This window comes from Cimex lectularius, unplaced genomic scaffold (assembly GCF_000648675.2).
Source record: "Cimex lectularius strain Harlan isolate CLEC.00 unplaced genomic scaffold, Clec_2.1 scaffold50, whole genome shotgun sequence".
Lineage (NCBI taxonomy): Eukaryota > Metazoa > Arthropoda > Insecta > Hemiptera > Cimicidae > Cimex > Cimex lectularius.
The window spans coordinates 784,505-800,311 of NW_019392716.1; the positions used below are offsets into that span (position 1 = coordinate 784,505).

At 33.5% G+C, this 15,807-nt stretch overlaps 2 protein-coding genes across 2 annotated transcripts; both read right to left on the reverse strand.

Annotated features, from left to right (window-relative positions):
• Nucleotides 1-3,034: 3,034 nt before the first annotated feature.
• LOC106664369 lies at nucleotides 3,035-4,407 on the reverse strand. Its single transcript, XM_014390050.2, has 4 exons — nucleotides 3,643-4,407; nucleotides 3,503-3,574; nucleotides 3,353-3,442; nucleotides 3,035-3,270 (listed from the first exon to the last, which is right to left on the reverse strand). Exons 1-4 carry the CDS (start codon nucleotides 4,363-4,365, stop codon nucleotides 3,196-3,198), a joined length of 960 nt encoding a protein of 319 aa, XP_014245536.2. The 5' UTR covers nucleotides 4,366-4,407; the 3' UTR covers nucleotides 3,035-3,195.
• Nucleotides 4,408-7,592: 3,185 nt separating this feature from the next.
• Nucleotides 7,593-15,161, reverse strand: LOC106664368 (alpha-1,3-mannosyl-glycoprotein 2-beta-N-acetylglucosaminyltransferase-like). The gene is made up of 12 exons (XM_014390048.2): nucleotides 14,945-15,161; nucleotides 11,042-11,156; nucleotides 10,837-10,954; nucleotides 10,692-10,771; nucleotides 10,426-10,620; nucleotides 10,200-10,338; nucleotides 9,377-9,605; nucleotides 9,219-9,323; nucleotides 9,064-9,154; nucleotides 8,825-9,001; nucleotides 7,766-7,912; nucleotides 7,593-7,706 (listed from the first exon to the last, which is right to left on the reverse strand). The coding sequence occupies exons 2-11, from the start codon at nucleotides 11,138-11,140 to the stop codon at nucleotides 7,799-7,801; spliced, it is 1,347 nt and encodes a 448-aa protein (XP_014245534.1). The 5' UTR covers nucleotides 11,141-11,156; nucleotides 14,945-15,161; the 3' UTR covers nucleotides 7,593-7,706; nucleotides 7,766-7,798.
• Between the last annotated feature and the right edge of the window lie 646 nt (nucleotides 15,162-15,807).

Here is a 15,807-nt window from a genome sequence, read left to right on the forward strand (position 1 = left end):
CAAGGTGTTATGGACACTGCTGTGGGAAAAAAATTAATGAGAAAAAATGGGAATGAAAAGTTAATCAATAAAATAAATTAAGAATCTCAGATAATTTTTAGGTATTACATAATGATTTCAAAGCACAGAGGGTGTGGAGAGGTGCATAGTTAAAGATTTTTGTACTAATAAGAGAGAGAAAAGCATGAGAAAAGAGAGGCGTGAGGAACCTTTCAATCATAGGAGAAGAACAGGACTAGATCTGTTAGGAACGTAGGAGCTTGATTAGAGATTACAAAACAAAGCATCTCTTTAAAATAATATAGCTGATGCCAATATAAGGATTGTTTGTAAAAAAGTTGAAAACTTCACGCCTAAAAGCTCAAAGAGGGTGGGCTGAATTAATATGCCGCAGAACAGAATTCCACAGAAGCGCGTCTTGTGCAATTATTACAAAGTATTCTAAGTTTTTTTAGTAGATGTGTGATTAAGTGAAGAGTAGATAGTACTGCAGTAAGTAAAAAATGGTAAAGTAACAGTTTTGACTAGCCTAAGTTTTAGTGTCAGAGAGATAAATTAATATTTCCAAAGTGCATTTAAAGTCCCATTCACCCTTCTAGCAACAAAGCCTTAATAATCAACGCAAGATAATCTGGTGTTATAAGGGGTATTAAAGAGCAACCGAATGGAAGGAAAACACTCAGTTGGCAGATGTGTGCTGTAAATAATTGACAATTGGGATTTAAAGTGGGTTAAATTTGAGACCATTGTTTAAAGCTCAATTAACTTTGGAAGGACTTTGTTAATGAGTAGAATTGTGTATAGAATTTGGTATTGTCAACATATAAGTGAAATTTGGAGTAATTTAAACAAGAATGGAGGTCCTGAACAACACCGGTCCTAAAATTTCACTTTGAGGAATGCCAGACTTAAAAGGAAGATCTGATGAGAGTTTGTTATTAGGTAGCAGGTAAGCAGATACCATCTTGATTATTCCTTGTTATCTGGATCCCATATAAGATAAACAAATTCAACAACCTGAAAGGGTTCAGAGTAAATTTCTAAGATATGCAGCTTACAAACTTAAAATTCCCCTTTGCTATACATGACTAATATTTTGAAATCCTTTGATATCATAACTTTAGAAAAGATAAGTGTTCACTTCGATCTTTTCTTTCTTTATAAACTTGCAACTAGTAAGGTGGAGTCTCCTTATTTACTTTTCAAATTAGACTTTAATATTCACCAGGTCTCATCCCAGATGCAAATAAATTCTTCAATGTCTGTAAGAATAATTATATAAAAGAAAACCTCATCACTAAGTTAATGCACACAGGTGGTATTTTTAAAAATCAGTTAATTTCTTCACTCAATATATAAATGTTTAGATCAGTTTATGTACTATTTTTCAGTTAATTTCTTCACACAATATATAAATGTTTACATCAGTTTATGTACTATTTTCATATCCATTTTATGTATGTGTCATTATCGTTCTGTAAACAAATAAGTCTGTTTATTCAATTTTTACAATCCTTTGTTCTACCAGTGTTTATGTGTGTTTGTGTTGTGTCTAAGTTAATTTATTGGAATGAATGAAATTTATTAGCGTGAAAGGAAGGGGTTATCTAACCCCACCCTGAGGAATATCGTGTACTCTGTGGGAGTGAATGAGGCCAGACTTCTATTTTTGTGGTAATGTGTATATAAATTGTATGTATCTTTACAGTATCGACATATACAGATAAAAGCAGAGTCAGTACCCAGAACAAGGCTGGCTGCAGTTTAATCCACAATACACATGAAAGACCAGAAAAGGGCAGTGATGACTAAGCTATTTGTTGGCCCATAAACCTCCTTCTTTATATATAATTAAGGTAAGCAGACGACGGCGCGCCGGCCGAATAATCTCTCAATATTCGCTTGTTTTTCTCTACGCGACAAGAGATAAGTCGGCGTAAGCGCGTCGCTACTTATTCTTGCGTAGGGGAAGGTACTTATTCTTGTCTAGAATTCAATAAACCAGAGAGCATATTCAGTAACATTTATTGTACACAATTCCGTCTCCTAACGGTACCCAAACCACAGAATCTTAATTAATCTACAAGTCAGCCACAACTCTAAATCTGGGATGAGTCTATCAACAAAGGGACATACCACAAACGACGCTCGCTATGATTAGTGTCCACAGCATCTTTTCTCTCGACCGTTGACTTGGCTCGATGGGTCGCAACGGCTGATCCTCGCTGGCTCTGGCTGGCTGAGTCCTCTTGTTGAATCCCAGTTGGAGCGTGGCTGCTTCCCTTCTGGTCCTTGGTCTTGAATCTAGGGGGTGAGTCTCTGGTTTTGACTGCCTGGCGTGAGTCTTTGATTTTGACTGACTTTTGATTTCCCAGTCATCCCTTTTATACCGGGTCTCTCCCGGAGTAGGGGTGGAAAGGAAACTCAAAAGTCGGGGGAGTTCCCACGCCGCGGGTGGGCCAGCGAAGACGGGTGTTGAGCACAGGGTTGACACGACCCCAATTTACGATGTCCCCCGTGGCTACATATTTTTGACCTTGTGACAACCCTTCAGCATTAAATAATTAGACGATAGTTATTTATTTGATCGGTTGTCCAGCTATTGCTACTTTATGTTCTCCAGGTTCGTGGGAAACAAGACGTGGGTCCAGCCTGGGTCTGCCACATACTTCGACGTTCTTATCTATCTGTCCACCTTCCACTTTCCACTTTCACTTTCCAAGTTATGTTTGACAGATTTGAGGGGGACGTCACGTCGTTTACAGATTTGCAACCTTTGTTCCCTTCCATCGTTTACCTTAATTTGTTCTTATTTTAACAAATAAAACTTATCGCTAAGACGGGAACCGGCTTACAAAGGTATTTATTATAAAATAATTTTGTTGTGTTTGTTGTGTATTACCCACATTATAGATTGATCAATTAACAAAACAACATTTATATTTGATTTCTTTTTTTACAATATCTATTGTACATTTTTTTAATTTTTAAACAATTTTTTCTGTCATAATTTTATTTTTTGCAAAGCCTCAAACATTTTTTGAGTTTGTGGCTGTCTAAAGAGTAAAAATGTATTCGTTTTGAGACCAACTGCAATTTTTATGTTAATCATTTTCATTTCAAATTTTCAGAGAGCTCCCTTCTGAATTTTTTATAATTATCTATTGCAATACGATGTCCCCAATTGATGAGATATTAATGTTTTAAATTACTGGTGGTAGGTATCATTTGTACAACTGCCACAACATACGTCAACGTCACACTGACTACCTGGACAATCATTGATAAATTTACATTAACATTGTATAAAAATGAAGTTGGATGTAAAAAATTCCAACAAAAACGATAATACCTTAATTATAAGACCAAGACGGACAACAAAAAAGTTGTTTGCATTAACATCAAAACCTCTGTAGTGATTTAATTCTTGAAAATATTCTATCTAAAAATTGAGTTAAATAAGTAAATTATACACATATTAAATGTCTAGTGCAGTACAAACCTTTTGTTTCAACTCGAGGTTGGTAACATTAACAGTTTTCAAGTCTTGGAAAATAAACATGCATTGTTTTGCCTGAAAACATAAAAAATTTATTGTTCATTTTCATTTAAAAAAGTTATAAAGGTAAAAGAATTTCTTACTTCCTCAGTTAGTTGTGAAGAACTAAAGCAGATCCAAATGAAATTTACAGCGGGTAAAAGTAAATCGAAGGCTTGAAACAAATTGTTTCCCAAGTCGCTGATATAGTTGAGGAGTGTGAAATAAATCATACCTATAATCTGTATTTGTTTAAAAACGAGTGTGATGAATAGAATCGGTCCAAGATAATCTACAGTTTTTTTTATCGTAGTAGTGAATTTCCAGTGGAGTTGAGCATAAAAGTTAAAATAGTTTTCAGGGTTTCTGCTTACTAGTGTACCCTTGATTTTTTCATTAACACATTGCATGTTCATTTCTAGGATGGCGAAGAAACTGACAATAAAAGCATCGACGGAATAAATAAGATTTCTGATAAAATTCACAAAAATCCAAACATTTAAGCTATTAAAATCAAACAGGTCATATTCCATAATACATTTTCTAAGTAAATCAACAAATATCAAAGCATTGATCATCACAATTTGTGAAAAACATTTGAATTGGTAATTTTTTGAAATATGTTCATTGGCATAGATAAAATCGTCTAGTGTGTCATTTAAAATACTGCACAAACTGAAATGTTTACTAAAAAGAACTGCAAAAAGCAAAGTGAAACAATAACAAGCATCAGTTAGACTGATATAATATCCAGGACAGTTCTTATCTACTGAACAAGAACGAATTTGGTTAAATACTTGGTATATATAAATTGACATGAGAGTCATCGCTATGCTGGTCGTCACCACACCACAAAATGTGGAAGTGAAGTTGGTACCTCCTAAAATTAAGAATAATAATATTTAAGCAGCATAAAATGCTCAATAACCATATTTACCATTTTTTCGGTGGTCTTTACATCCATTGTACCTCACAGGCATTATACACATAATTTTACAAAAGTAAAATGGAAATAGAAATGAAATTTTATAACCAACTAACCAGTTTGAAATTAAAAATGGTTTTCTCAACATGTCAGTATGGAAAATTCAAATTGTACATGATAGATTGTCAAAATCAATATCAAATAGAAGTGTATGAAAATTGAATATCCATTATCATTATGCGCAATCATGGTTTTTACAATCAAGTTAGTAATGGGTCCATCAGAGAAATTGATTTTTATGAAACTTATATGTTTTAGCTTTGAGAAATTAATTTAAATCAAGAAAAATGTAGACTGATTTAACGATTTATTTTAGGCACTGAAGGAAGGTGAGGCATTCACTGAACAAACCAAATTCCTACATTGGTACTGCACGCACTCACTCACCTTGGGTTGGCCCTAAAAAGGGCAGGTTTTACAGTACGTGTTCCCAGGTGAGATATTTACTGAATATAAGAACTACGGTGGCATGTACACAGGCATTCACTCAAATGGATGCTTATTCGATATTCCAGACAACATAAAGGCCAATCAATTGGCCAAAAAAGCCATAAATGATGGTACCCATTTAACAAAACTATGCCGCAAGATTACAAAAACCATATAAAAATACAAATTTGGCCTCTCTGGAAAAATGGCTGGTCAGGCATAAGCAATAAATTATCAGAGATTTAAAAAAGATGTTCAAAACTCCATACGAGAATGCCGAAAAGAAGAAACAACCCTCACTAGACTTTGCATTGGCCACACGAGACTGACCCATGGACATTTAATGTGTAATATATCTCCCCCCCCCCCCGAGTGCCAAAACTGCAAAGTAAGATTAACAATCAAACACATTATCTGCAAATGAAGCTTATTTTCAGTACAAAGGACCAAACTTGGTATACCTACTGGCATTAAAATTGCCCTTAAAGACAATGCTGACTCCACTTCAAAAATCATACATTTCTTGAAAAACAAAACTACAAAGAAAGATAAAACAAACCAAACTATAACGTAGCTTCACTGTCTTTCTCATATTAATCCCTAACAAAACAAAAACATCCCTAACAAAAACCTGAAGAGATGGGAGTCATCGCTGGTCGGGGACTTGTTGCTGGGCCAGGGGATGTGGACTTATTATAGGCAACACTGTAAATAGTTTTTATCCACATTCCAGACAAAGGACTCCGTAACGTTTCAAAATATATGAAAAGTAGAGGAGACGACTAGGGAAGTCCCCGGGCCCCCCCCCCTGTTTGGTGGCGATGGTTGGGCCATGGCCTCATGCCTGCGTCTCGTGGCCTCCTACTTTTTATTCAAAACTGTAACAGGGCTTAAATAACCATTAGGGTTGATAGCCGTCAACAAAAAAATAAAAACTTCAGCCAGAATGTTGATGGACTTCAGGTAACACAAAAAAAATTAAAAACCATTTAAGATCACAATTTTATTCTCCGTTCCTTATATTCCAAACTTATCTAGATTACAATTATGTACATCTGAATAGATGTTGAGCATAGAAATATGCCAACAGCTCGTATTCATAATTGAAAAAGAAAAGATGAAAAATAAATGTATACAAAGCATTGAAAATTACAATAAACTAGCTCACAATTTCTTATTAAATAATAATAAAGAATAAATAAAATGGATAGCTATTTCAGGAATAGGGAATTAAATGTTTCTTCTTGAAAAATCTAAGAATACGTAATAAAGAAAAGGATAAAAGTTTCTCTTCTAAGAACAATAATTCATTTATTTACTTTTTAATAAGAAATTATGAGCAAGTATATATTTTAATTTATGGCTCATGATGTACAAACTTATAGTGAATACAGATACCAAAGCATACAAAGAAAAAAAAACAATAACATTTATTAAATAGTTTTATTTCCTTGTCAGTGATTTCATCAACTTTTAGATCCTCTTCAACAAAAGATTTTATTTTATTAAATAATCTTGTGAGAACATGTTACATAATACAATAAATTAATAAACCGTTTATTTCCAAGGAAGACAGAAGACAATTAATAATTAAAGAAACAAATTATAATCAGTATAAATATTGATAACTATGTACATTTATCACAGAGTAAGTAACTAAAATCAGTTTTTTGGAAGAGCCTTTTAAATAAATAAACACATGTGGGGAATAGTAGTGAGTAATACTAGTTTTCAACCTAAGAGAATACTTTGGGCTTTAAACTGAAAACAATGGTAACGAAAAAAAAAAGAAATAATTATAAACAAGTGTAGCCTACAATATCATCTACTATTGATATCAAGCGTTGGAAAGTGATGTGTGCTATTATAAATTTTGTCATGACAATGTCATTTATTGCGCGAAAAGCAAATTGCAATTAAAATTTATATTTAAAAAAATAACCTCCCAAAACAATAAACACAAAAACCAGTATAAAAACTTCAATTAAATCATTATATTAAAAAAAATCACAACAAAAATTAGAAATTAGCAAACATATATAAACACAAGTAATAAATGCAGATTTTTATTATTTCTATTTTTTTCCTTCAAATTTTTGATAATAAAAGAATCTTTCTCATCTGGGAATTTATTATCACTTTCTATAGTTTGCAGGAAGAACAGTCAAAATAAATTTTGTGAATCTCATTTCTTAGGGATTTTTCTTTTTCTTACATATATATTATCTTTTAATTAAAGGAGATTTATAACTTTGGTTTTAGGTTTTTAAACAGTTTACATTTTACAAAAAGAATATTTGTACATGCCTGTTTAAACAAAACAAATTAATACAGAAAATGTCTTCAATTGACACTTTGAGAAGTTTTATAGATGTTTTAAAGTTAATTAAATGTTGAGAATGTTAAAATGGGATTTAACAACATTATAATTTTGTATAACATCAATTTATATTTGCCTAACTGAGTCAGAAATAAACTGAGCCTTTTAGAACAAAGAGAAAAGTAATTTACCAATGAAGCCTACGCATACAAATGTATATTTGATAATTTGGTTTTTCAAAGGCAGATTTTCAAGTTTATATGCCTTTAAAAAAAAACAGGAAACAAATATAAATGGCTGTTGATACTAAATAATATCAGTAAATGCTGTAGTATTTATTTTAAAATCATGTAATCCACTATGGATCACATAAAAGTCCCAACTGCTGCAAGGCACAGGGGAGGATTTAGTCAACATTCTATACAAGTTTCTCACTGGAAAAATAAAATAAAAAATCAACAAGTTTATTGATGTACAAATGTTAATAGCTTACCTTTTTATCAATTGAAATCCAATGTTTTAATCGCTAGCTCCAAGAGGTGTCGTAGCCTTTCCATGTTGCCTGAGGTGCGAGGTAGACTCGCCTTTCTTTATAGAAAAAACTCACTACACCCCTGTAACCAGTCCTTGGTACTCCGCTCTAAACAAAAAGAGTTAGAATATCAGAGTTTCAAATTTTAACTATTGGACGTGTGCATTTTTTAAAATTCTGCTTTCATATTTATAAAGGTGATTCATTATTGCCTGCTAGTTAGCTAGGAAAAGCCCTATTGAAAGAATCTAAAATAAAGCGACGCTTACATGGAAAATTCATTTGAGGTAGTGCTTGCTGTTTGACGATCTTGGGCATAGAACAACAGATGCTTGCCAAAATCTTTGTGTAATTTATGTGGTAATGTAATAACTGAACGTGTGAGTCAACATTTCTGATGTATTCGTAGTGGAGAGAAACGAATCAAAGGCCAGCCTTGATGTGGAATGTTTAATGATCTTAAATGCAACAACTTATTAGAGGGTGAAGACCAATTAATTAAAGCAGAGCTATCAGAGAGATTTCAGATAAAGAAAAAAGAAAACGAACACTGGGTTATGTTGTGAACTCAATCCATGGATTCATCATGAATTGTCCCTTCAGAACAAGGAATACAGCGTGGCTTGTTGGGTTTCACATGTAATTAAGAATAAATCAGAACGGTTTGTCCTATTTGATATTTAGGATGAGAAGTGACTCCTTTACAAAATTGTTAAAGGGCAGCTGTTGATGTCAAGAGCAGGAATGCCTCCTTGTAAGGACCCACAACCTTGGTGAGTTATTTACCATGCCCTTACAGCAAAGGTATGTTGAGCCCAGCTAGACCGTCTTGGGTCAGTGTTGAAGGAAACATGTCCAGCCCTGAATAGACACAATCGTGTTTCCAAAACATAAACAGTATGTATAGAAAACAAAGGAAATTATATTTTGGAAGAAAAATAAAATACATTTATATTATAAAAGTTTGACTTTTTGCTGAAAACTGAAAAAACTTATGCACACACGCAATACAAAGCGTACCTTAAAGTCATCCATTAGGCCAAGAGACTTTGCAGCGACTTTATACATAGTTTTGGTATCGTATAAAACCCGCACAGGGCCTTGAGGTGGCCCTCCGACTTTAGCAGCTCGTAATTCATGGTGAAACACTAGAGGACTCTCATATACAGCCTTGACAAATGCAGTGTCATAATTGTCCTGCAATAATCACTTAATGTCAACATTTTTCTTGCAGGGTGTAAAATATTATGAAACCTTACCTTGAGCAAATAAGTTAAATTTTTTTCAGTGAATTGAACAAACTGCTTGTTTAGGTGAATGAATTTGAGATGTTTTTCGTAAAAGAGCCCACTAAAATTACAAAAAGTTTTAAGAACGGATTTTTTTTTTTTTTAATAAAGTTACCAATACTTACTTGCTCACCCCAATTTTTCCAAAGGTTTTGGTCCTTGATATTTCAGGCCTGATGCAAGCTCTACCCTTTCTCTGCGACGGCTGTCGAATCCAGTCATCCCAGTAACTAAAATAGTTAATTTTTAAATCCGACATCAATTTATTTAACGGCATTCATACCTTAGAGGCCATTTGGGCGCCAATTCGGCCCAAATTTCTTTTGTCAACATCCACCCGAGACCTGGAAAAAAATCAGTTCTATGGAGCAGCTCCGGCGAATTCATATCTATCAACTCCTGTTTCCCGTTATCGTTCCATGCAGAGACGCACCAGAGTGTCGGGTCCTGGTGAAGGAGTGGCAGCGTCGCGGAGAAATACGAAAAAATATCTGGGGAGACGTCAAGATCATCTGGGAGGAAAACAATTATATAATTAATTATTTTCTACAGTTTCGGGCACATAGATGAATCTTCAATCATCCAAATATGGTAGAATCCTGTTAATTTGTGCCTTAAAGGATGTGAGGGATTAACATGAATCATCAAAATTTTCAAATGAGCAAGATTAACAAACATATAGTGAACTTTTTGAATATTTATGCATTTACAAACACTTAAATATGTGAAAAACAGCTAACACTTTCGTTGCAGGTGTCATTCTGATGAGTCTTTCCAATGAACAGCACAAGTCTCTTTGCAACATGAAGCTTGCTTGCTTCAAAATTTTGTTACAACACCCATAACGAACATATTAAACAATTTTTAAAAATAATTAAGTTTTTATAGATCCTACAAGCCTCAGGCGGGCTATTTCTCACATTTTAAAACCTTGAAGTGTGAAAAAAATTCAAATATAATAAGAAGTACAAATACATTGAATTTTTTTAATTAGTTAGTAATTTTTTTATGAATTACAAGGAATCTTCATAGTATTGTATAGCTCTGTATTTCCATTATTGAATGATTTCAGAATTAGTTAATTTCAATAAGTTGTTGTAAATTACCTTCAATGATAATAACAGTTGAAAAATTGTAGGTAAAAAAGGTTTGATTTAAAGCCCATCCATAATGCCTTGCTATTTTAAAATACCCTTTAAATTTTTTTTCTTTCGGAGGAACATGGATTTCACTTTGATCTGGTTGCTGAAAAAATAAAACAACATTACAAAAAAAAATTAATAATAATTTAAAAAAAATAAAACGATAGTCTGATGATATCGTCAATTTTACCTTAATGTGAAAAACTTGTTCTGAATAAGCATCGATAGCATCAGATGTAGCTTGGTGTTGACAGTCTTGCGAAACTATAATTGGAAACTGTTCTGCGTTCGGTCGATAGCGGATGAGTTGATCTAAACATCTAGTTACTGTTGGACGTGAGCAAGCGAAAACTAAAACTGCAACTACACCTTCCCTTGATAAAGACTGTAAATAATAGAAAAAATGTACATTTTTGAAATATTTTATCTACTTTACAAAAATATATCAAACATTACTTGTATTTTCTTTTCATCTTCTTTTCTTTCCACCTCATAAGCTGCTGCATTTTCCTCTGCTTCAGCCTTCTGTGACTCTCCTTTACAAAAATGAATAAATAATATAAATGTTTAGACAATAAAATATTTAATTTAAAAAACTTACTTTGTGATGCAATTGCTTTCTTGACATCTGCCCACAACTGGGCATTAATTTTAAAATCATCTTTGATCTGAGATTCTAATTCTTCAAGATTGGACTTGGCATTAGGGATGTTATTAAACTGAAAATTAAATTTTACATAACTTAAACAACTTCGCCTAAAAATAATATTTCCCTTGTAAAATTGATAAAATCCTTGATAACTCACTGACTGCAAAGAAGGCCTATCATGGATCAGCATGTAAATGATAACAACCCATGTGAAAATTGAAATGGCAAGTATTCCAGCCAGGTGGTTCCGCCGCATTTCACTCCCATCACATCTATAAACCAGAAATTCAAATGAGTTTTAAGACAACACTTTTGACATTAAAAAAAAATTAAACAATAAGAATTTTAAATTATATTAAATAAGAATAAAAAGAAAAGAAGAAGAACAGTGAACATACAACAGGAACATATTTAAGATATGCCTATGCTATATGTGTGCATAAAAAGAAATTTTCTTATCTGATTAATATTAACTTAGATCGAATATTGTCAGTATTAAGCAGAATCTAATTAATTATTACTCTTGTACATTAAACTAAAAAAAATTAAATTGTATAAAAATTATTTCTTACAAATTATTATTATTATTATTAATTTTTAAGGGCGTTTTAACGGCTAAGGTCATTTCACGCCCTAACATCCAAACCTTCTATCTTAGGTTAGCTATATCTCTTCTGAGTGCTATAAAGCTCTGACTCCAAACATTCACTCGTAATCTTATTTATCCTATTGCCATCCAAGCTTTAATTTTTCTTTTTAAAATTCTTAATTCGGAAGGCCAAATGCATACAAAATTCCCATTTTAAATTGCATAAAATTTAATAAATTTATAAAATTTATTTCTGTTTCTTTTTTTAATTAGAATTGTGAATTTTGTTCCATAATTTAAAAATTCCCCGTAGGCTTGTATGGCTAATAATAATAATAATAATGGAGTCAGACTAGCAACAGTCTCAGCATGAGTATTGGCTCATCCTTATCCTTTTATTCTTCCATTCAAATATGATACATAAACTAATTCTACATAACAATAATAAGAAACAAAACACAATAACATTTCTTTATCTTTATCTTCTTTTTTTTTGTTTTGGAGGGAGCTATTTTTCTTATTTAAATTGCGATTTTGGGCATTGCAGTTTATTCCCCCGCAATTTGTATTTTCTTCCATTTCATTTTTTTTTTTTTTTTACAAATTTAAAGGTTTTCATAACTAAGAAATCCACTTATTAAATAAACTGCTTATCTTTATCAGCTAATTAGCTTTGATTCTTTATACTATGAAGTACATAATTAATGACTCAGATTTATAGGAAAGCTTCATTTCTTCAAGTCTGCTTGATGCAAATATTATGTAATATAATGACAGCAGATAGAGCAAATCAATTAATCTTACACTAAAAAGAACATTTTTTTACGAGGCTATATCAACTATGAGGTTGTATGAACCATCGAGGTGCCAGTGTTTAAAAATAAAAATAAATTTATAAGTATGTTGGGTTTGAATGCAGGGCCACTGGATTCGAACTCAGGACCTTTACCTTACAGTGATGAGCGCCGTGCCAACACTTAAACCGCTGCCCCCTTTGTGATTAATTTTGTGTGATATGTGAATATCATTTTACAGGTTTTAGCCAATATGTGGAAGGGTATTATTATTTTATTTTATTTATTTTTTATTTAGTTATTTCTGATTGTTTCAGTCAGCCTATCTTTACTATTTTGGTCATTTCAGCTTTTCAGTATTTTCTGCATTGTTTGATTATAAATTTATTAGTCCACTTCCACAATTGGATTACTTTCCATTATTGTTTACTTGATGATCTGGAATGAAGTCAAGATATTTCTTTCTTTTATTTGTCTTTTTATAATATTTATTACATTTATGTTTTGTTATAATATATGTCCCTTGTAGTTCAGCCATCTAACTGATTGAAGCAATCAAAGGCAGATCAAAATAAATGAAAACAACCAAACTAAGGTTCATCACCCTCAGATCACAAGAAAATACCTCACAATTTAAACATGTGATATATTGTATTACTGATTACTGATGTATAAAAGTTCAAATCTGCACTCACATGTACATACAGTACATCACAGCCTGCCAGCAATTCCAGCTTTTGTATAATTTACAATAGCAGGCCTCAAAAATCACCCACCCTGAGTGTTAGCAGACCGGGGTCAGATCTCAGTCTTGTCCTTCGACCCATTGAGGTTGGGCTCCAGAAGCTAGGTGATTCCAGCCCCCAATGCACAGCCTTAATCAATACCCACTCCACTCTCTTTCACTCTTAAATATATTCTACCCATGCCTTTCACTCAGTTAGGTGGAGTAATTACACCATCAACTTCTAACTAATGTACTTGAGGGTCGATGGAACTCTCATACTACAAATTCATACTAATAAATATACATTAATAATACACAAGGAAACACAAGGTCTACCTATAGTATTATATACAGTAAAACAACCATTTCCGCTAAAAATCAGAACAAGGGACCCACATACTCTGCCATGGTGAAGTACAATTCCCATAATGAGTGGCATTCTACACAATCTCTATAAGAAGTCAAGGTATTGCTTCAATTGTGGGACAAATCAAGTAATCTCTACATGCTAGCCACATACCGGGCTTTGACTTATTCTTAATTGGGTGAGGATGACCCTTCCTCTATGAGTCATATCTTCTGAGGGCTACTTTGCTTCTTTGCCTATCAGGCCAACTGATGCTGCAACATTCTTTTAACCATGTTTTTAAGGCGTTTTTAGTGTCAGAGGGCAGATCACGGTGGTCAGGAGGTATGTGGAGGAATGGATAATTGTACGTAAACCATTTAATATGCGTAATATCTGAGTTAATTTATATTAACAACATGCCTAAATTGTTTGATACATTTATCACTGGCTTTAGCCGTCTAGCTAGTTCCAGGATTTCACCATCTGTAGCGATCAATGTCGGTGGACTGAACAATCCAACATACAAGGACGGTCAGTTTTTATCACAGATTTCATCATGCTTGCAAACATCATGATATATCACAAGGAACTTATCGTTGTATTATATTAACACATCAGATCTTTTTCATCTACTGCTCTACTATTACCATCCTTTGGCTATTCTGTTGTCTTTTTATTTATTTATTTTATTTTTAAAGGGTTTTTGGGGATCAATGCAGAAGACGATTCTCTCCTACACTGCAACCTAACCAGGTCTATTGTGGAACCCCTTTAGTTTAAGCCACACCTGAAAAGTGCCGGAAAGTGCACTACTCCTTACAAAACTGAGCACTTTCCTTGGTGCCTCTTCATCAATCCCCTTTGGTATGAGAAATGTCCTACCAAAGTGGCTGTATCGTAAACATATTAACGTTTTACGTAAAAGATCTATGCCGATGGTTCCTCCTGACAGAGCAGGCATGTTTCCGTCTCAACCTTGCCCAATTTTAGTGTATGTACCGCCGAAGCAAGTACTTCTGTTGTCTTTCGATGTGTTTAATTCTATAAAATGGCTAATATTAAAAAGTTTTTATTAAGCATGTAAGTATGTAAAGAATTTATACATACTTTTGTTTCTATTGGACTTTATTTTGGGGTATAAATTTGAAATATTTGTTATTAACAGTAACAGCACTGAGGCTTTAAGGCCTTTTTATTTATTACAATGTGAAATTTGGCATTTTTGAGTTTTAGCTCTGGTATTTATTGACAATGTATGTCAGCTTGGTTTGTTAAATAAAATAGAATAAATTATATTAACTTACTCTCACCAATTTGTCTTTTAAGTCGTTGACATATAAGCCAGTTTAGTAAATAAATACTATACTTTTGAAAGCAAAAGTTGAGCTTTCGAATATATGCAGGCCGGCCTGCCAGCAAAACACTAACGCAGATTGCATACCAAAAGTAAAATCACCTTTCGAAATGCGTCAAGAAGAAAGTGGATCTTATCGTGAAAGCCGACAAGAATAGTCGAACCGATCAATCGGAACGACCGGGGAATTTGGTAAATACAGAAAAAAATAGTTAAAAAGAGGAAAAGCAATTCGGGCCGTACTCACCATGGAAGAAAAATCGTGTAGAATTAATCACCGTGGGACACGTAGAGACACACGTCGCACATTTTTGTTTACCCTGTCAAGGTTTTTGGGGGGCAGAAATCGGAATAGTTTGCCAAAAGGTTAACAACGACTGTTCACCTTCTCACAGTGTGAATGTGACTGTGAAGTGTGAACTGTGAAGTGAACAGTGTGTAGTCTACACTTCAGTCGCAGCGCTGTAGATGTAGATTTCGAGTATCTACAATCTATATCAACGGAGGTTGCCACTCACCTCTACAGAGAGCACGACTTTACCCAAAACAACTTGCTCCTGAACGATTCTTCAACCACTGTTCGACTTCAAACACTTTAAATATTTCAATTATCAGTCACAATCATGCTTTTCTATGGTAAAGATAAACCAACTTGAAAGTGCCATTAAAGCATATAAAGAGTTAAGACAACGAGAAAACGGACGCCTTTGCAAAGAATGAGACTGCTAGCTGATAGGTCCTGAGACCATTTGTAGCCTAAGGATTTTCTCTATCAACGAGTATCTTAGACAAAAATACAAAATGAAAATGTGGAAATTGTAAAATTAACTCATTAGACACAAACAATTCAAGCACCTTCTAGTAAGTTTTGGAAAGAAGGAAACAATAGAGTGCATCAAAGGAAGCTGACTGGGTTTCTTGGCACGATCCTGCAGCTAAATGGGCATCTGAAGAAGATTGTTATAACACAACACGGCACGTGCAGATTCTGCAAAGAAGCAGAGAAGATACCAACTAACAAACTCTGGCGTCACATTTGCTCACAGAAGGAAATGTTTTGGGATGTACAACGTAACTGTAGAAGAAATTCAACTACTGAAACCAGACCTA

Excerpts from the sequence above, each read along its gene's own strand:
- LOC106664368 (XM_014390048.2), bottom strand. The coding sequence starts at position 11,140 with ATGCGGCGGAACCACCTGGCTGGAATACTTGCCATTTCAATTTTCACA. Across the intron at positions 10,955-11,041 it reads ATAGGCCTTCTTTGCAGTCA|TTTAATAACATCCCTAATGC; the intron begins GTGAGTTATCAA and ends TTTAATTTTCAG. Across the intron at positions 9,324-9,376 it reads GCGCCCAAATGGCCTCTAAG|TTACTGGGATGACTGGATTC; the intron begins GTATGAATGCCG and ends TAACTATTTTAG.
- LOC106664369 (XM_014390050.2), bottom strand. The coding sequence starts at position 4,365 with ATGACTCTCATGTCAATTTATATATACCAAGTATTTAACCAAATTCGT. Across the intron at positions 3,443-3,502 it reads ACCTCGAGTTGAAACAAAAG|ATAGAATATTTTCAAGAATT; the intron begins GTTTGTACTGCA and ends CTCAATTTTTAG. Across the intron at positions 3,271-3,352 it reads GTCTTGGTCTTATAATTAAG|GTAGTCAGTGTGACGTTGAC; the intron begins GTATTATCGTTT and ends ATGATTGTCCAG.